The 21,860-nt window shown below is 42.3% G+C and overlaps 1 protein-coding gene across 1 annotated transcript; it reads left to right on the forward strand.

The window, feature by feature from the left end:
• Positions 1-417: 417 nt before the first annotated feature.
• SNAPC3 (small nuclear RNA activating complex polypeptide 3) lies at positions 418-20,804 on the forward strand. The gene is made up of 9 exons (XM_074166485.1): positions 418-641; positions 8,080-8,157; positions 9,386-9,470; positions 11,345-11,449; positions 11,975-12,124; positions 15,868-15,950; positions 17,088-17,252; positions 18,144-18,251; positions 20,037-20,804. The coding sequence occupies exons 1-9, from the start codon at positions 418-420 to the stop codon at positions 20,182-20,184; spliced, it is 1,146 nt and encodes a 381-aa protein (XP_074022586.1). The 3' UTR covers positions 20,185-20,804.
• Positions 20,805-21,860: the final 1,056 nt, after the last annotated feature.

The raw sequence follows: 21,860 nt of genomic DNA on the forward strand, positions 1-21,860 counted from the left end.
AAGCCTTCGTACCGCTGTAAAACCACGGACACGGTGCATTTTTAATGACTTTTTATTTTTTTTAGGATTTTTTACCGCGCGGCGCCAGTCACCCCCCAGCATGGCAGAAGGAGCCGCGCAGCCGCTCTCCCCTCCCGTGACCGCCACACACGGCTCCCCGCGGGCTGGGGGGGGCCGGCACCGGTCCCGCAGCCCCCCAGGCCCTACCGTCTGCTGGGGGCGGCGGCCTGCCCGCCATTACCCGCGCTCCCATCACCAGTCAGGCAACGGCAGCGCGCCGGCCGGCGGCCCCACCACCTCCTCCTCCACCTCAGCAGCCTCCCCGCGGGCCTGAGGCCGCCGTGACGCGTTTCCGGGGCGGCCGTTACCGGTCGTCCCGCGGTGGGACTACAGGCCCCAGCGGGCTGCGCGCTGGCCATGGCGGCGGTGGAGGCGGCGGGCTCGGCGCCGGACTACGAGGCGGCGGAGCTGTACACGCGCGCCTTCCCTGTCGGCGCCTTCGGCCGCTGCTGGCGGCAGCAGCTGGGGCCGTCCGACCTCTCGCTGGCGGCGGAGGCGGCCGAGGCGGAGGAGGAGGCGGCCGTAGCGGCGGAGCTGGGCTGTGCGGCGGAGACGGCGGCCGAACTGCGGGCCGTTTGCAGGTGGTGGCGGGGCCGGCGGGGGGGAACGGCCCGCGGAGCCCCGCCGAGAGCCGGGGGTCCTGCCGGGGCTGCTCAGCCCAAAGAAGGGCTGGAACCACCGGGTTTGTCCAGGCGGGGATTTGCGGCCCTAGCGGGAAGGTTTCGGCCTGGCTGGGTGCTGGGGCAGAGGGAGGCCGCCCCGGCACGGGGGTAGTAGGTGCTATCGAGCGGACGCTGCGGCGGTTCCTCAGGGTGCGCGGGCAAAAAAACCCCACTGCTGAACTGTTTTTCCCAAGTCTGTGCCTTCGGGGTTCTTTATCTCCCGGGGAAATATGCACTGGTGAGGGAAAACGGCGTTCTCGAGGATTAATGCTCCGCTGGCAGAAACTTTTATATTACAGCCTTGAATTCAAGAACAAAAGTTCAGCACTTAACAAGTTAGTTAAGTAAATACTTAGCAATAATACTTAGTTGCTTGTTAGGTAAAAATTAAGGTATCTGAATGTGTACATGGTTTCTGGGGGCCCCTGCTGCAAAATGAAAGGCATATCTTATATGAAGAAAAAGAGCCAGGCAGCTGTTTTAAGTCAGCATCATTTAGATGAGCTCTGACAACACACACTGTCTGTTGAGATTGTCTGGGTCCTTAGCCTCTAGTTTGTCAGGGCTGGTGGTGAAGTCAAAGCTAGGCAGGTGCTTCTTTGTACGGGGGATAGTGCTGTTCGCCCAAGCAGCCTGGGTGGCTCAGGGGCTGAGAAAGAAGAAATGTTCTTTTGTTTTGCACTGGTAACTTCACTGAGATTTGCAGACCAGTGAATTGCAAACTAGTGTTAAAAGAAGAGAACCATCCGGGGGTTGTGACAGCAGGATCTAAAGTGCTAGAGCTGGAAGGCTTTCAGCTCGTGGGAAGAGTGAGGATCATCACACACCTGTGGAAATGGCCTTATTTCATAGAATCATAGAATTGTCTACGTTGGAAGGGACCTTTAAGATCACCTAGTCCAACCATCAGCCTAACTTTGATAAAAAACTATCACTAAACCATGTCACTAAGCACTACATCAACATGTCTTTTAAATACCTCCAGCAATGGTTCCTCAGCCACTTCCCTGGGGAGCCCATTCCAATGCTTAATAACCCTTTCAGTGTAAAAATTTTTCCTAATATCTGATCTGAACCTCCCCTGGTGCAACTTGAGGCCATTTCCTCTTCTCCTATCGCCTGTGACTTGTATGGAGAAGAGACTGACCCGCGCCTCTCTACAGCCTCCTTTCAGGTAGTTGTACAGAGCGATAAGGTCTCCCCTCAGTCTCCTTTTCTCCAGGCTGAACAACCCCAGCTCTCTTAGCCACTCCTCATAAGACTTATTCTCCAGACCCTTCACCAGCTTCGTTGCCCTTCCCTGGACCCACTCCAGCACCTCAATGTCTTTTTTGTGGTAAGAGGGGGCAAAACTGGACACAGTACTCGAGGTGGGACCTCACCAGTGCTGAGTACAGGGGGACGATCACCTCCCGAGTCCTACTCACCCCAGGCAGTAGTTACTGCAAAAAGCATCACGGTTGATGGGTTGTCAGTAGCTCATTAGTAAGGAAGACATGCCAGAGTCTTTTGTTATCTGTGCAAGTTGTGTCCTTCAGTTACTGTTTCCTCAAAGGCACAGAAATATTTACGAGCCATTTGAAATGCAAGATGCAGACTGTTCACTTCCATGCACTGAATAGAATGAACATAGTCTTGGATGTGATGCAGAAGGCATAATTTGGTAAATGTAGCAAGAATTGCACTATATTTTGAGCTCTTACTGATGGCTTTTCCTTCAGTGCCCAGCATGCAAGATGTGTATATAAAAAAAAAAAAGGGAGGTGGTGTGTCAGGAGCTAATGTCTTCTAATGTTTTCAGAGTTATACCCCAAATTATGGGGATAACATGACAGCAAAAATGACATTAGCAATGTTATTTGAGATAAAGTCATTAACTGGACAAAGTTAATTTGGTAAGTACTGCTTGTTTAAATGATGAGACCTCAGAGGAAGGTAGGAACCAAATGATCATACCTCAGGAAGCGGGAAGAGCAAGGTAGGAACATTTGTTGCTTTAGTAAAAGGCAAGGAACAAACAGAATAGGAATAGGAGCCCAGGTGCACGGAGTTTATTGTCTGAGCCAAAATATACCTGTGTAAGTCTTGTGTGTAACGATGAGAGCTAAATGAACCATTCAGAAGTCAAGACTTTTAGGGGCATTTTTAAGCAGGAAGAAATCAGCACTTACTGGATTATATCTTGCCTTGCCAGTAGCCATTCTCACTTTTTCTAATGCTAGCTTAACTAAAACAATGCTTTACTTCAGCTGTCGTGGTTATGGTTACTAGGACAATTTTTTACAATTACTAGGCTTAGTAAAAGTAGAGGCTGATGTTACTACTTAAAACATACTAAAAAAGTTTTCTGGTGTGGCGGCAGCAGTGGGAATTATTCTGTAAGTTTTCCCAGTGCAGGTGTAGTCTCTGATTGCTCCTATATTGTGGTTTATTCTCTGCAGTGACCCTGTTGCTTGAGCCTGTCTATTGCTATTTTCACTTAAATTCCAAGCAGATTTTTTATGCTTTTTTTTATTTTCTCCCTTCATTGATTCTAGTGTTGTTTTTTTTTCCTTTCTGTTCTGCTTTCTTCAGTTTACAACCACTACATTTCATATGCTGTCTGCATTTGCTGGTGATACAGAGCAGTGCTGGCTGTACTGTGGAAAGTGGTGCTGTGTAGTGAAAAGGCCTGGGAAGGCAAAAAGGACAGGCAATCTGTGATGGGGAGAGGACGGATCATCTGGCAGCTGCTTGTTGGCTTTGCAGGAGAATGAAGATAAACCTGCACATCCTGGTGTGACCTTTCCCCTGTGCAGGCTGGAAATCCCAATCCTTAATCTCCCTGTGCTTTTGCTTTTAAATTAAATAGTCCTAGCCTCTTGAGTCTCTCCTTAATGTTGGCCAACCTCAAATCACTACCTCTGATCACTTTCACTGGCATGCTCTGAGCTATTGGTGTTCCTCCCTTGAGAAGAGGTGAATACACTAGAGTAGATCTGTTCTGTGGTGCCTTGAGGTCACATTGGTGTAAATACAGTTTTCTAGGCACTGAAATGAACACATCCTGGATATAAACACAGATTTTTCTGACTGTGAACTACTTGTAAGGGCACTTCTGGCAAGTTAAGGAGATTTCCTTTGGGTAGAAGACAGATGGGAAGATGTGGATACTTGTCCTATATCTATCTTTAAAATAGTAACAGGTTAAGAGAATCTTTCATAGGCTCAGGATGAAGTTTTTCAATATCCATGGTTAAATCATTTTTAGAATATAATGACAGTGTATGTTTAAGTATTCTTGATGATTTAGAGTCTTCTTGTGAGGAGAAATGATACAGTGTTTAAATGCTGTTTAACTCCAGTATCTCAGTGTGTTGTGGTTGACTTTTTTTCCCCTTTTCTTCTATTTTCTCCCTGAAATAAATTCCTGTGAAAGGAATGCAGGAAAAAAATTTCCACCTTCATTCACTTGAATTTGACTTGGTAAGAGTGCTTTGCCTACTGCTCAAGTTGTATACAGACAATCATTGTAGAGATCACTTGGGTTTTCATCAGATTTTAAACAGGTGTAAAAATGGTGCCCTTAGCTAGGAGATTCCTTCAGTAGTTCCCTTAAATGACCAAGGTGTCAGGAGGGTAAAGTTTTAAGTTTTGTTGAAATGCCTAAGCGGTCTGTGAGCAAAGAAGTTCACCTTGTGTTTCATTATTGATGTTTGAGCGATTGAAGTGCTTGAATAGTAGAGATGCTAAGTCATGTTACTCTGTTTTGCTTTCTGAGTGATTTGTTGTGTACCTGTAGGGCAGGCTAAGACTCAAATCAATCTGGGTTTTAGGTAGGTCAAGGAAGGTGAGGCTTACAGGTACCTTATTCCGCTTCAGCCCTGATTCACCTTTCGTTTTATTAGTAGGGGTAGTTGTAAATATCTCTAGGGACGTGTTATAAAGCTGCATTAAGCTAGCATTAGCTTCTTAACGTATTAGTATTTAGCATCTTGTAGTATTAGTGTCTCAAAGGTGATGAAAGTACTGCCCTTAAAATATATGCAATATAAAGAGTAATATAAGCACTGTATCTACATACTATGAAATTATCAGCCAAAATACTAAAGCATCTTCTAATTTCTAAAATAGAGAAAGCTCATGCTGCCAGAATATTCTGAGAAAAGTAAAGTCACGGTAATTATAGGCTTCACTGATCTCTATTTCCATGTCCAAATTTCCACAGACTTGCCATTGGCCTTTTTATTTCTAACAACCTTAAAATATCTTTCTAGGGGACATAAATTTCATATAACACTTTGCATGCTTTTTTCAAGTTAGACTTTCAACTGTTGTTCCTCATCACTCTCCTACAGTTCACCTCAGTGTCCATTAAACATTATGGCCAGCGTTTTCCCCTCTACAGTACCTGAGTGCACCGAGTGTATTTGTTTTGCGTGCAGGGAATATTCTGTGTGGGGACATGGTGGAATCCCATGCTTGTGGCTATCAGGAGTGAGGCGTGCCTCGCGCAAACTTGGTATTGCCTGCACTTTCGCCTGTTAGGTATATGACACTGACTACTTAGCCTTACCTTCTGGAGGGATTATCATATAGTCTCCATTTGTAAAGCCTGGTTTCCTCAGGGCCATGGACTAAATATTAGTGATGTGGTTCCACTGGCTGCAGTGGAGTTACTCAGGAGAAGCTCCAGTGTGTCTGTGTGAAGGGTCATACAGCAAAGCCTTTCAAGGCTTCAGTGCACGGGATACAATGACATATGTCACGAATTATTAGTCTGACTGAAAAAACCTAAAAAGGTGATCTGCCTGTAACATCCCTTTAGAAATCGAGGGTTTCTGACTTTCCAGGAGTGAGAAGTGGCAAGTGGGCTCACAATGGTCCACGGAACTTGTCAGGGATTCAGTGGCAGTTTCTCTTTTACTAGCCACCTTTCTGTCTTTAAAAGGAAAAAGAGGAAGCAAGCCAGCTACTTTATGCGGTGTCTGCTTGGTGCTGCTTTCTGGGGAATGTTAGATTTGTCCTGCAGCTGGTGGTTAGTAGGCATGGTGTGGATACCACAGCCCTGGTGTGAATCCCTGGCTTAGAGCTGTGGGAGGGAGTGAATGCACAAGTATTGTGGGTGAGTTCTGATATCATACCTATACATAGAAGGGAAATAGAAAACTGTCACTTTTGATGTAGGTGAAACTTCACAATAGTAGGTAATAGACATTTTCAGATCCTGCAAATAACATGTGTGGCGTTTAAAGCGTAAAGTACACAGTCATTTCTTCAAAATGGCAGGTCTTCAAGTGGCCTGGGGCTTTTTAGTCAATGGGGTCACTGATCAGTGTGCAGGAAGACTTAGATAAATAGTCTGGTCATGCAGGTAGGGTGTTTCTTCCACAGAAGGGTCAGTTGTGAATTGCTTTACCTTTTAGGGGCTATGAATTTCTTCATTAGGTAGGCTATTCATAATGCTCATCTATGCTGAATGGAGAACAGTCCCATCTAAAAGGCTAATGCTTGCTTTGTGTCCCCCAAAATGCTGTTCTCCTCCTTTTTGTCAGTTAAATTACTGTTCCCCGGCAGTGGTTCAGTCTGCACTTGATACAGGACTTACTCAGTTGTCTCTGCTGCTGCTTCCTCAAGTAGGAATCTAAGGGTAAGGTTGATTCTCTTTCCAAGAGGTTGTACCTAATTCCTGCATAGTTTTCCTTAAAATAGTGCTTTGGAAGGAACCCCCTTTCTCAGTAACTTAAAAAGAACAGTTTTCTATTTGGGATGAAATCTTTAAGACAGGAAGGTTAAAACTCTTTGTGTACTGCTGGGTGGTAAGAAACTAACTAAACAATACTAAATTCAAATTATCTTTAATACAGAGTGACTTTACTGAACTTTATTAGAACTAGGCCATCTACTCACAACCAAAATTTTGTCTCTGAGTTTCGCTTATTGTCAGCTGATAACAGTTGATTCCAGACTTCTGTGTCTCAATTATTGTATATTCTTGTGCAGTTCCACTCTAAAGGCTTATTCATTACTGCAGTGATAGTATTATCTGGCTTAATATTGTTGACATGGGGAGCATTATCAGATTATGGGGAACGGTATAAGATTTTACTGGAAAATAATACATACAATCAAATAATAAATTATATTGAGAATAAATGGCACACTCCAAAAATTTTTCCTGGACTTCGCCAATGGTTGGTTGTCCCATAAACACATAGGTTTGCACAAGAGTTTACTGGGATTCAAACTGCACATGGCCTTTGGCAGTGGACTTAGGCAGTAGTATAAACCCTGCCTTTATGTAGTCTGCAAACGGTAGACAAAAGAGATAAAGTCAGATTCAAAGCGGGTGATATTTCTCTGTTTTAAATAATATTTTCTCAGACTATTTTTAAGTTAGATAAAAGTCTTTTGTGATGAATGCAAAATTATTACTGTCTTTGAGTCAGCATTATTCTATATGTTTCTAAAAAGGTATTTGATACTATTATAGTGTCTAATCTGATGCCTTCAGATAGATTGTTTGGTCTGATTGTGGAATGGCAGGGAGCGGATATGGTATCCCACAGGATTCAATTTTTGTGGTGTGCTTATGAGAAATTACATCCTCATTCATGTTATGAAAACCTAACATTCAGTTTAAATCATTGCTGCAGCCAAAAGCAGTTCCACTTTTCCTTCCCACATCCTGCAGTGACTTGCACTACAGCAAAAAACTATGGTTAGCTTCACTTTGGATTCTGTGCAAACACAAGAAGAGTCAGGCTGAAAAGGGTCTGCAGATGGGAAGAAGGATACAAGGAAGAATGAGCCTGTCGCTTCTAGCAGAAGTGGTGTCTTACTCCCACTGGAAGAAATGTGGCATAGATTAATACCTTAAAACAGCAATGACATCTCGTGTAAATGTGGTGGCTTGCCTATGTTTGTACCTGGGGGGGGGAGTTAGCTTTGCCATACACGTTGATGATTCTTTTTGATTGAATCTATTTTGTGATACATCATTAGAAAATCAGAGTAGGTGGATGACAGTTGAAAAAGTCAAGTGGCCTTTTTAGTTTATAAAAAGTATTGGACGCACATTTTGAATGGATCTTGTTAAACCTCTCTAGGCAGCTATGCTCCATTAGGCAGAATGCAAAATAAAGATAAAATTTACCCAATCTCTGTGAAAGCCAGATATAAATTCCAGTGCTCTTTGTCTTCTGGTTCTTTATCTTAAGAATCATACTGCCCTTTTCCTCTAATTTAGGCTATGCAGGCTGTATCTTGTTTATTCACATTTTGCTGTCTTTGTTCCTTTTAAGACTAGCTTAACTGATTTTTCATTACGAAGTAAGTGTGAAAAAATGTATAATAGTTATTTTCTTTGTTGTCCTAGCATTGATATGTTAATGTCTTCTGATAAAGAAAAGGACCCAGATGTTATTCCTGAAGATAGCAGTCTTGTAACTCTTCGGTATGTTGTTACATTCAGTATCTTGTCACGGTACCCTGATGTGGGGTGGGGTGGAAAACAACCACAAAAGCCTGGCTGGCTGCTTGTTCCCTTTCCAGGCAATAGAGTACTTTCTGAAGTAGTGTCCAGAAATACTCTCAGGACAGAAACACCAGCTTATGATAGGGTAATTGGTATGAGCCTTCTGCTTGAATGTTACTTAGGAGTTTTTTTATTGAGGTACACAGAATTTGCCATCTTTCTTATTGGATGAATTTAGGATTTCTGGACCTAGGTACTTTTGAACTAGTACCTAAATTTGGAGCGCACGGGGTACTTCTCATAATGGTGTGTGGGAGGTTTCTCCAAAGCCTCGTCAAATAAGTCTGTAGTTCTTACCTCTAGTAACCCACAGTCACATTGTACCAGCCAAAGCGTAAGTACTGAAGTTGTAGCCATGTACCTCTTTATCTGAACCCATTCTTTATAGAATTCTATAAAGATACTGCTAGTGCGTATCTATAAAGATACTACATGTGGATTTCAGAGGCTGGGCAATGTGTTCAGTTTCTGTCGGTGAACTTTGAACTCATAGTTGGTTGGTTTGGGCCTTTGCTGTACTTGAATTTCAGTTTGCACAGTTTCAGTCTTAACATGAGAAATGTGTTAAGACTGTGATCAGTGTTAAGTCTAATTGTTACTGAAAACCTTCAGGAAGGTCTGGAGGGTAAATTGTCTTTTCCCAGAAGTTAAAAAGGATTTTTTATTCTTGCAGTGGTTAAATACATGTATTTTAGTAGATATTCTATGTTTGATAATCTTCCTTCATCAAATGATACTGAAGTTGTTTATGGAGAAGTCTCTGGTCATGGGGTTGAGAATATTTGTGGGTTTTTTCATGGGTTTTTTTTCTTGAACATGAATTAAGTTTCTCTGAAGTGGGAGGGATAGTTGAAACAGGTTCCTCAAAGGTACCAAAGTGTTCTTCCTAGGAGAACCTCTTCAGACAATATGTAATTTGCATATTAGGGGAAAGAAAAATACAGTCTGAAATCCACAAGCCCACCTGTGTACTACCAAGTTTTATGGGAGTCAGGAGACAAGTATTGTAAGTTTGTCGTGCTAAGATAGCCAGAAACCCTGCTCTTTGAAAGCTGCACTGTAGTAGCTCGTGTTGTTTAAAAATACACCTAGGGATTCTCTGTGGAAGTTGTTGAATGAAATTTTGTCCTGTGTTCCTGCCCCTCAGAATTAGAAAGAAGGCATTAGAGAGGAGAGAAGAAACAATTGTTGTGGATCGCGCTTGCAGACAAGAAACTCTTGCCTATGAGATGGTAAGTTCCCTGTCATTTCGTAGGATCTCAAGAGAGTTCAGCACAAACAAAATCCAACTTCTCGTTGCCTTCTTAATCACTATGAATCTGTGTGCACTTTAAATGTTTGCAGATATGAGGTTGCCGGTAATGATTAAGGACATTTTATAGAAAGATAGGACAGGAACTCTGCTCTTACAGTCTGTTACTGCCAAATGTAGTAAGGAGGAGCTCCAGCTCGTTACCACTTTTATTTGGCTGCTACTAAAGTATTGCGTAGCGGATCAAGCATACTGAGCATCATGTGAACTTACTGCAGACCTAGACAAAATGCATAATGTTTTTGCTCCTGAAGTCCTGTTGTGGACTCTAAGTTTTAGCGTGTAAATGACTGTGAGCTAGTTTCTGCATGGCTTAAAGAGGAAGACAGTAGGAGCATAGTGTCAGTAAGTTCCTAATTCTGAGCTTTGTAACCCAAGTTTCTCAGCCATTCTGAGCTGTCAGGAGCCAGGACTATAGTGATCAGTCCCTCAAAAGCCATTTTGGAATTCCTTTAACTGTGTTTAGTACCTCTTTTTAAAGTTTTCCTGTTTAGGACTTTAATGATTGTGAAGAAATCTTAAAGTTTATAAATTTTGCAGTGCTGGAGTCTGTGGCTTGAAAAAGCAACCCATGAACTACTGTAAAAATTAGGGACAGAGGTGTAGTGAGGAAGGACCCTCACTTGTGACTGATAAACATTTTTTCCTGGTCTGTCATGAGTGATCTTGTTTCAACTGTCCAGAGGCTCAGGCACATGATATAAACAGCACGTATCAGTTGAGATGCAACAACCGTGCTGGGGTCTTAGCCTACGGTATATCAGAGAAAATATTTGCAATAGAAATCTTCATAAAGGGTTTCAATGAGTGGTGTCTTATTTCTGTTTCTGAAGAATGAGCACATGATCAGTTACTGCATCCTTTAAGCAAGCTGTGATAACTTGTTTCTGTGTCAGAGCTGTGGGACCACGCTGTCCTAGAACAGGATGAGTGCAATAAGAAATGTGAGCTTGCAATGTGTTGTGTGAAGAAGGGAGGTGCAAGGGACAGAGCACAAGTATCTCTGAACTGAAGCTTCCCAAAAGTACACGCTCGCGTTAGTAAATCTGAAGAACACTTGGTGCTGGTTGGAAGTGTTTGTGCAGCAGTATTCTCTCTTGATTTGTTGACAAAGGAGGAAACTGACTGCCACAGAAAAAGTGCCCTCCTTCGTTCTCACAGCTGAGCAATGTCTTAAACACAAAATAGGAAGGAAAGTGGAAATGCTTCCTTTTCTTTTCTGAAACATAGTAGTGGGGCAAGGACAATGTTGGATTTTGGTTTTGAATTTTGGAGAAATTGAGACCTCAGCTATGTCAAACTTCCCTAATAAGAGGAAGTGTTGTGCTAATCTTGATTTTCATATACTTCTTCCTATGGCTGGTTTCTAGGTCAGTTGTTCTCAAGTTGAGCGTTGCAATCCCCCTTGACCTGTGAAAGCATTCAAAGAGCATTTCCAGGCATTAAGTGATGGAAGTTGGTAGCAGCTGGGTTCCATGAGGGCAGAGTGGCAGCAGGCTTTAATTCCTTTATGCAGGGCCTCTCAGTAGCCAAGGAGTAGCCAGCTATCTCATACTTACTGAAAGCACCTCAGCTTCTCCAGAGCTGAGGAATGAAGGAAAATGCTTGAAATCAGTAATTAGAGCAGTTTCTCACCTTTCCATCTTGGTGGAAGTAGGCTGTTATCAATTCAGAAGGCTACACAGTCAAAAATGAGTTACAGTTAGAACAGAGTTTCTCAGACTTTTATCCAGGTGCTATGATACATAAGTGATTGCCAATATAATAAATATATATATATATTTATTTTTCTAGGAGTCACATGCAATTGGAAAGAGGCCAGACAATCCAACAGATCTAGTTGAGGAGGGAGAACTACTTTTAACTCTGAACATCTTCTATCCTGTCATATTTCAGAAGGTTGGTACTAAATTCTCTAGGTTGTATTCTGATGTCTCTTTCCTACTCACATAATAATCTTCCTTAGTTAAAATCAGTGAGTCCACTGAGTGAGCATAGTAAACCTTTCAACTCTGGTAACTTCTTAAGGTTTTTTCAGAATCTGACTTTTATTCTGGAAATTTTTACAATAATTACTCAGCAGTTAATTGATTTCACAATAAGCTCAAAATCTGAAACTAAATACATGAAGACTAAAGTACTTTTTCTGGATTTGGGATAAGTGTGTTCAGACTTTCTGTCTTTCCTGCACTTTCCAGTGGGAAATGTGACTTTTGAGTGTTTGAGTAAAACTAGTAAATTGCAGTGTTAGGAGAGGCTGAGGCAAGATGCTGCTAAAAATCTGGTACAGGGAGGTGATGTGCCATATTCTGCCATTAATGACCTCAAGCTGTCAACTGAATCATAGAATCATAGAACTGTCAAGAGCAGTACAATGCTGACAAGTGATTTTTATTTGAAGCTTGTATGCTGTTTTCTTCATAGCATAAAGATCACAAACCGTATCAGACAGTCCTTGTACTGGGCAGCCAGAAGCTTACCGAGCTGAGAGACTCGATTTCCTGCGTCAGTGACCTCCAGATAGGTGGTGAGTTCAGCAATCAGCCAGATCAAGCACCAGAGCACATCAGCAAGGTAAAATCTTCTATGTGGAACCCTCTACATGTGTAGGAGCTTTGAAAACATACAGAAGAGAGGGAGGCAGAGTTTTGTTTTGTTTTGTTGTTTTTTCTTCAGCACTAAATTCAGCTGCATTGGTTCTGCCTGTGGGTTGCACTGCCAGTAAATACTTCCTGGTGGCATAACTAAGCTGACCTATTTTGTGCGGTGTCATGAAACACATCATTCATGCTAACGCTGCAAAGTAGTAACACTAGCAGTGAGTTCTTGCATGGTTGTATCCCTGTAGACTGACTACTTTGAGCTATATTCTAAAATACTAGAAGTAATAGAAAGCTAAGTGTAGACCATCCCCCTCAGAACTTAAATGCTTTGGTGTTCGCAACTGATCAGAAGTAGGAATGAAGATTATTCCCCTCTCCTACAATTGCCAGGTGTTCTCTGGGGATTTGCAAAAGGGGTCAATAAAGAAAAAGTACTCTGATTGAAAATACTGAAACTGCATTGTTTTGATACTATATCACACATAAGATACATATCATATCACAGACTGGTTGAGGTTGGAGGGACCTCTGGAGGTCAGCTGTTGCAACCCCCCTTGCTCAAGAAAGGCCACCTACAACCAATTGTCCAGGACTGTGTCCAGACAGCTTTTGGATATCTCCAAGGCTAGAGATTCCACAACCTCCCTGGGCAATCTGTGCCAGTTCTTGGTCACCCTCACAAAGAAAAGTGTTTCCTGATGTTCAGAGGGAACCTCCTGTGTTTCGTTTGTGCCCATTGCCTTTAGTCCTGTCACTGAGCACCACTGAAAACAGCCTGGCTCCATCACCTTTGCATCCTTCCTAGAAGTATTTGTATATGTTAATAAGATCCCCGCCTGAAGCTTCTCCTTTCCAGGCTGACCAGTCACAGGAGAGATGCTCCAGTCCTTTGTTTTCATAGCCACTGTGGGACTCTTTCCAGTATGTCCATGTCTGTCTTGTACTGAGGAGCCCAGAATTGGACACAGGACTCCAGGTGCGGCCTCAGTAATGCTGAGTAGAAGGGAAGAATCACCTTCCTCAACCTGCTGGCAATACTTTGCCTAATGCAGCACAGGATATCATTTGCCTTCTTTGCTGCAAGGGCACATTGCTGGCTGATGGTCAACTTGGTGTCCACCAGGACCCCCCACCTCCTTTTCTGCCAAGCTGCTTTCTAGCTGAGGGCCCCCCAGCATTTATTGGTGGATGTGGTTGTTCCTCCCCAGGTGCAGGACCTTGCACTTCTCTTTGTTGAACTTCATGAAGTTCCTGTTCACCCAGTTTCAGCTTGTTGAGGTCCTTCTGGGTGGTAGCACAATCATCTGGTATATCAGCCACTTCTCCCAGTTTTGTGTCAGCAGCAAACTTGGTGAGGGTACACTCTGTCTCATCATCTAGATCATTAATGAAGATGCTAAACAGAGCTGGGCCATGTATTGACCCCTGGAGTACTCTGCTTGTTACGGGCCTCCAACTAGACTTTGTTCCACTGATTATCACCCTTAAGGCCCAGCTGTTCTGCCAATATTATATATTGATATATATAATATATATATATTATATATATAATAATATATATAATATATATAATAATATATATAATATATTGATAATATATATAATATATTGATAATATAGTATATAATATAGTATATTATAAATATAATAGAAATCAAATAACATGTGCCATACAGTCTGAGAGAAACCAGAGGATGTTATATATTTGTATACACAGTGGTGAAAAGATTTCACTGAATTTTCACTGAATTTTTTTAGAGTTGGAAGGGACCGTAAAGATCATCTAGTCCAACTCCCCTGCCGAAGCAGGATTGCTTAGAGAATGCTACTCAGGACTGCATCCAGGCGGGTCTTGAAAATCTCCAAAGAAGGGGACTCCACAACCTCCCTGGGCAGCCTGTTCCAGGGCTCTGTCACCCTCACCGTGAAGAAATTCTTTCTCATATTCGAGTGGAACCTCCTATGTTCCAGCTTGTGCCCGTTGCCCCTCGTCCTGTCACTGGGAACCACTGAAAAGAGTCTGGCTCCCTCCTCCTTCAACCCACCCTTGAGATACTTATAGGCATTAACAAGGTCTCCCCTCAGCCTTCTCTTCTCCAGACTAAAGAGTCCCAGCTCTCTTAGCCTTTCTTCATAAGGGAGATGCTCCAATCCTTGAATCATCTTTGTTGCCCTTTGCTGGACTCTTTCCAGTAGTTCCCTATCCCTCTTGAATTGGGGAGCCCAGAACTGGATGCAATACTCCAGTTGTGGCCTCACCAGTGCAGAGTAGATGATGGCACATTCTTATTTAAGGAGACCGAAAGACTTCCCAGATACTAGTCTTCTCCTTTATGTAAAGTAGAGTCTTTCTACCACTATCTAGTAAAGCACTAGCTGATTAGTTCAGAGATCAGAGAGTTCTCAGACTCTCCTCCTGGGCCTGCAGAGGAGTCATGTGAGGCTGTCGCAGCCTCAACAGCGTTGAGATTAGGCTTCCTCACATCAGTAATTTCCTCAAAGTGCGTGAATGTCACCATGCCTAGTCCTCAGCAGGAGCTGTTAATGATTGGTGTGCATTCATTCTGTTTGTTTTCCTCATTTCCTCACAATGATTGTGAATTTACAGCTTACGCTGATGTATAGGCTCAGTGGTGAGTCTTCACAATAAAATTTGGATGTTGCTTCAGCAGACAGGTAATCAGCCATAAGTGGAGTAGAATTTTCTTCCTTTGAGTCTAGGAAGGAAGCAGCACCATGACCTGCCAGACGTATGTTAGCTTTTCCTAATAGGGAAAGTAACTTCTGGCTAATTTAAGGATCTTAGAGACTGATTGAAATTAGAATGGTGCTCTGACAGTCTGCAGGGAAGAGGCTGTGTAAGTTAGCTGTTGATGCCAGCTTTCACTTCAAGAGAAGAGCAGTTTGAGTACACAGGCTGAGTGAAAGGATCAAGTTGCTGCTCTCGTTGGTTAAATAAACAAGTGTAGCTTGTCAGATGATACAAAGAGAGTAAGAGAGACTTTTTGGATTTTATTGGCGTAAATAGGCCTAACTTCTCTTTCATTCCTGCTGCTTTTGGGTTTTGTGGTTTTATTCTTTGCCGTTTCTTCATTGGACAGTGATTAATGGGATGAAATTTAACAAGTGCAAATGCAGGATTCTGCACCTAGGATGGAGTAACGCCAGGGACAAGTATATACTGGGAGAGGAGTGGCTGGAATGCAGCCCTACAGAAAGGGATCTGTGGGTGCTGGTTGACATTAAGCCCAATGACAGTCAGCAGTGTGCCCTGGCAGCCACGAGGGCAAACCACATCCTGTGGTGCATCAAACACAGCACAACCAGCCAGTCAAAGGATGGGATTATCCACCTGTATTCAGCATTGGTACGGCCTCACCTTGAGTACTGTGTGTAGTTCTGGACCTCTGGGCCCCACAATTTAAGACAACTCTCTTGACCAGCTAGTGATGCTGTGCTTAATGCACCCCAGGACACAGTTGGCCCTTTTGCCCAATATGAATTAGGGCACGCTGTTGACACATGTTCAACTTGCCGTCAATCAGAACCCCCAGGTCTCTTTCCATGGGGATGCTCTCCGGCCTCTCATCCCCCAATTCATCAATATATACAAATATAATTTAGATAGCTAAAGTGCTTGTTTTTTGAAATGTTCTTGTTTAAGGTGTTTAATCCCTAATAACACTAATACAGACTTATCTGTCTGTCTCTCAGGATCTCTACAAATCTGCTTTCTTTTATTTTGAAGGCATCTTTTACAATGATAGACGATATCCAGAGTGCAGAGATCTGAGCAGGTACAGTATTTGGAGACGTTGAGTAAGGAAAACCTTAAGGGACAGGAAATTTATTTCATTTTGCTTGTGATTTGTGGTGTTTTAAAGACTGGAATGTCTAGTGTATGACACTAGAATGGACTTTATGTACTATCTTTTCATGTTGAATTGATTTTTACATAGAAGTTTAAATTTACTTGCTTTACTTATTCCTTCCACTCAATTTCCTTCTGAAAAGGGGATGAATACGTTTTTTCCCTGCAAATCCCGTTTTTCTCTGTTGGGATGGGATTGCTGTGGAAGGTGCCAGGTGCCCGCGTGTACTGGTTTTTAAGTGCCCTCCCTAGTTGTGATGACCACCAGAAGACTTGCCTGTGAGGTAGAAGATGGGTCAGAAAGACAACAAGCTCAGCTGTGTGGAAGTCAGTTGTTCTGCTCAGTCTTGAAAATATGCTGAGTGCCTTCATGGGAAGTTAACAAAGGAACTGTGTGGCTGTTGGGAAAAGAAATCTGAGATGACGTTGCCAAGAGTTTCAGGTGTCTCTTGTTTGGAACTGGAGGTCACACTGGTTGAGCACAAGTCATATCCATTTAAAATATACATAGTAGTTTATTTTATAGAAGCATGGACTTGCTGACACACTAGTGAGTTTTAGGAGATCAAGATGTTAAAATGGATGGTATGGAAGAGCTGTGAATTCGGACTCTGTTGTTATGCTAGACTTGGTGTGTGACTTCAGAGAAATTAATTATTTTGCTCATTCTCTTTCTGGCTGTGAGCAAGAATAATGTTCATGGGAAGGGCTTGCATATGCAGTTTGTAGAAATGAAATGCCTCATATGTAGGAGTGTGCTGAAAAGCCAAGAATTAATTGCAGCAGTTGCCAGTGCCCTTCCAGTACTAAATTATGGAAATGTAACAGTGCAGTTGTCATCTTTGCGTTTCTCTTTGGCACAAATAAAAAAAGCTTTTTAATACTATGAAACAAAGTTACTGACCAAGGGAGCAAAAATGACCTGCTGATAACTTGAATTACTAAAATACTGATTTCCTTTTTAACTGTATCCCAGTGAAGAGTTTTGCATGTGCTGTAAGGCTTTCCTTTTCTGTGCATTTAGTTTTTAATATTGCTATACTGATGACCTTTCTGTTTTCAGAACAATTATTGAGTGGTCAGAATCTCGTGACAGAGGCTATGGAAATCTTCAGTCAGTTAAAATGGAGGACTACACTTTTAATGATTTGTCCCTCAAAATTGGCTTTCCTTACCTTTTCTGCCACCAAGGGAACTGCGAGCACATCATTATCATCACAGATATAAGGTAAGTTACTGCTCTTGGAAGAAAGTAGTCTCCCTTGCATATTTTTTTTTAATGATTTGTCTCCATAGAAAGACTGCTTTCTAATTAGCATGGCAAGACTGTTGTATGTGAGGAATGGCACCCACAGTGCACAGCTCTTTCTGTGCAGAGACAGTGTGTGGTAGTTTGACATACTGATTCTGTAGCACCAGGGAGCAGAACAATGCTTCTGGCTGGAGTCAACTGGACTTGTTAGTTTAGACTTGGTGCTGAGGGGTAGAAACTGAAAAGAGAACAGAGGAGTGAAAATAGCGGGCTGGGGTGGACAGGGAAGGAAAAGGAGGAGGAGGTGATGGTGGCTGTGAGGTGGCAACTACATCAACAGTAGAACTATTGTGTATGCTCTGCTCAGTGCATAATGGATAGAGAGAGCACTCCTCTGGTTGTAGCGGGTGACCGATCATTTTCAGTTCCCAGAAGACCGACATACCTACGCATTGTTAATAAATGGTGCCTCCCAAGAGGAATACAACCCAAAGAAGGGCATAGAACTTGCAAGTAGATGATCTCAGGATAATGAGCCTCTGAACATTCACCGGGTGATGTTTTTGCCTGTTAGTCTATGTAGGACATAAAAGCTTTGAAAAGACCATCTAAAGTAGATGGTCTGAAAACTTCTGAGTTACTACACAAACTGAATTTACTCCTGACCATAAAATCCACGGATGGTGCAACTAGAAGTCTATCTCCAGGTCTTTCATCTGTGTTAAGAAATGCTAAGCAAAAGTCTAGTCATAGTTTACACAGGAATTTAAATCATGCTTTATCTTCAGTGTCCATGTTTATGTTAAGATAAATTCCAGCGTGGCCGAGTCTTTATTGTATTTTATGTATTTATTTATTTCCCTCAAGGCTCATTCATCATGATGACTGCCTGGACAGGAACCTCTATCCCTTGCTAATCAAGAAACACTGGTTATGTACCAGAAAATGCTTTGTGTGCAAAATGTACACAGCCAGGTATGCTACATTCTTGATCCTTTTAAGTTGCCTTCTTAAATAAGTCTTTGTAGGTGCTGCTACTAACTTTAAAAAAAAAAAATAAATCAAAGATCTGTATGCATTTGATAAGGTGTGTGAACAATCTTCATGCAAGAATTCTGAAATCTTACCCTTCAGGCAGTTGTCCTCTCTCTCCCTAGGAAAAGGCCTCCTGCAGGTAGCATTCATATGGAGATGATAACTCAGGATGATCAAAAGAACTGAAATGATGAAGAGGTTAATTATTTGGCTCCAGTTCTTTTGCATACATTGAGTTTGGGTCTTGATCAAATACTTTTGAAAACCTTACTTCTGGGGGAAAACGCTGCATTTTTCCCCTATAACAAGACATGATTCAAATTCATTTGCCAGAAGTTGCACAGAGTTTTCATTAAATCTAGCATCTAAGAAGAGGGAAGTATGGATTGTCTGAACTTTAATATAGTAAAATCGAGAGATTTTTAAAAGGCATGTAGCTTTCCCCACAAGTAAACTCATAACCTCTACTTGAAAACTTTGTGCTTTGCAGCTGTACTTGAAGGAACTTTTTGTGATGCACAGATTTGCTGCAGTTAAGAGAGCAGAATGTGCATTCAGAGCTCTTTATTATACACTTTAGTGCTGTTTACTTAGACATGAGAAAGCCTTTCAGTAGACATAGTAGAAATTTCTCTAAAGGAGTTCTGCAGACTAGGCTAGGCTTCCTGGTTTTATAGGTCTGAATGATTTATTTACAAAAATACCCACTGCCCTTGTTTCCCCCCAAGCCCAGCTTACACTCTCAGCCTCAATTTGACACAGCAGCTGTGTCCTTGTTATCTTGCTTGTTTGGCCTTAGACCTCTCTGGAATCAGGCAAAGAGCCAATTCTGCTTGTGGTGGGAGCCCATCCTAGTGTTCCTAGCAGAGCCCCTAGGATGCCTTCACAAGTGACTATAATCTGTGAGGCATAAGGGGGGGTGGAGCCAAAGGGTCAATATGGGGGAAAGATGGGATGGGGAGGGCATTACCAGAGGTGATGTAAATGCATTAAATTAAAACCAGGATTAAGCACTAAGCTTAAATGGGGAGATGCTAAACCATGGATAGCTGAACTGATTTGTCTGGCTGTCCTGCATGTTCTAATCTGTGCCGATAGCATCTTTAATCACTAGAGGCCTTGAGCTGACATGGCCTCTTGAGTGCTACCATAAATTAATTGCTTGTTGACATGGCAGGCCCTCTTTGTACTGGCAGCTGTATTCATGTTAACTTCAGTGCTTGTTGGAGTGAGCCGCAATCCTCTCCTTGTCTTGTCTGCATCATCCAGGCCTTCCTTTAGACTTGTAAATGGATTTGGGTATTACTCCAAGTAGTTTGGGTCAGTCACGTGTCTGCTCTATATCATGGTTTCTTATCTTAAGGGAAAATGAGATTTATCTTTTATGACTTAAAATGACTATATGGAGGACAGAGGATTCCTGTGAATTTTTAAAATCTTTTTCTTGTTGTGCACTGTACCTGCTACACCAGTTTGAGGAGTTCCTCAGGAAATGCTGCTGTGGCAGTGTAAGATAGCAGCTGGGATTGACATGGAATGGGTGTGGAGTTTGGAAAAGTGTTGTATGCCTGGAGTGGGAGATAAGCAGTAGAGGTAGTACCTGGTCAGTATAACGTTAATACTGATGTTTGTTGCTGTCATCCGCAGCTCTGAGTAGAATGTTGAGATGTTTGTCACAAACGTGTTGGACTTACATGGAGAACACTTGTATTTTGTAACCCGCAGGTGGGTAACCAACGATGACAGTCTGGCACCAGAGGATCCTTGTTTCTTCTGTGATATTTGTTTTCGGATGCTCCATTATGATGCAGAAGGCAATAAACTGGGGGAGTTTCTTGCATATCCTTATGTTGATCCTGGGATTTTCAACTGAAACTGACATGAGCCAGAATGAATTCAATGAACTGTGTGGGTGAACCTGTTGCTCTGGCTGTTAAACCCACCAGGCAGCTTGAGTTCTGAGCCTACTGCTGGGTTTTGGGTTAGGCTTTTAATCCTCTCTCCTGAGGTGGAAGGAGCCCTTGGAAATTATGCCATCTTGTTTGATGGCACCTTACACTGAATTCTAAGGCGGCAATTGGTGGAATTTTTATGCATGGCAGGTAGGTTTGTTTCTTTAGCACTAGGGAGAAGGGAGTGGCCAAAATGTGAATTTATTCTTTCATTAGACTAATTCTGCCTTGGTGTGCTATCCTTCACCCATTGCTTCTTTCCAGTAAAAAGTTATGGTTAAATATATTTCAAAATTGCTGTCCCTGCAGATTAAGAAATTTTGCAAGGGCCAGTCCCATACTTCCAATAAGGCAAAGAGAATCTGGCCACAATCCAGGTGTGGGACTTGAGTGCATTGTGTGCTTAACTACAAAATGGAGAAGAATTTGTATTAGAAGCTGCTGTTTATGTGTTCTGGCCCTGGTTCATATTGAATGATTCAACTTAAATGACAAATGGAAAAAAAAGGTTACACTAAAATATAAATTTTAAATATACTTTACTTCCCAGGAGCTGTCACAGGACAGCGGTGTCTGGTCTTGATTTAATGCGTCTTTCTGAATGAGTCCTCTGAGTGGAATCCAGCAGTGCACCCAGCTGCCTGTTCGTGGTTAAATTTCTATGACACCAGCTGGATATTTGTGTTTTGGCTACTTGTTAAATGCTGTTAGTGTTTCAGTGATCAAAACTTCCAAGCAGGTTTATTACTTCATGATGGAAAATGACAAAACTATTTTTTTACTAATCTCTTCACTGTATGTTTGGTATTTATGTCTTTTTTTTCTTTCTTTTTTAAAGCAAGAAAATCAGCAATTTTTTCTTACAAATCCCTTGTTATAATAAACTGGATATAAGGGCATGGAACTTGGAGATGACTTGAGTTATATTTAAATAAAAATTTAAGGGCCCTGCCTGCTGACTTGTGAAGACTTGTGTCTGTACTTACCTTGGGGAGCCAAAAGGCTGGAGTATTAAAAGCTGCAGTTGAATCTGTTGGATCCAAAAACCATTAACCTGGATCTGTGGTTGGCTTTTTGCTTTGATCTTTTTTAAATGCATAGTGGTCTGGCAGTATGAACCTTTTGTAACTTATTTCAGACTTCCAAAAGGTCTTGGAGATTCTTTCCCTACTGAAAGTTTTTGCCTGGCTGACAAGATGTCGATAGAGGGTCTGTTTCTTGTGTTGAGGAAGAGGGGAGGCCTCTCTGATTTTACTGTTGGTGTGAAGTTCCAAAGCAAAATGTGGTTCATACAGGCAATGTCACTTTCCACTGCTAGCTGGGTGCTTGTGACATTATCACAGCAGCCCCCTGTGCACTTGAATGATGAGCAACTCAGCGGGGCTGCACAGTATTTTAAGCTGTAGTGACCTTGATTCTTGAAGTAGGAATGCTAATGTCAAAGCTAGCCCTGCTTTAAATTTTGTGCGTTAACTGTGGTTTGTTTCTTTCTGCAAAAAGAATCAGCCTTATTCCTTGGGAGACTTAAGTTTCACTGCCTAGCCGGTTGTCAGCTGTCAGAAAAACACAACTTGCGGACACTCGGGCGTCTTGGAAA

This window comes from Numenius arquata, chromosome Z (assembly GCF_964106895.1).
Source record: "Numenius arquata chromosome Z, bNumArq3.hap1.1, whole genome shotgun sequence".
NCBI lineage: Eukaryota > Metazoa > Chordata > Aves > Charadriiformes > Scolopacidae > Numenius > Numenius arquata.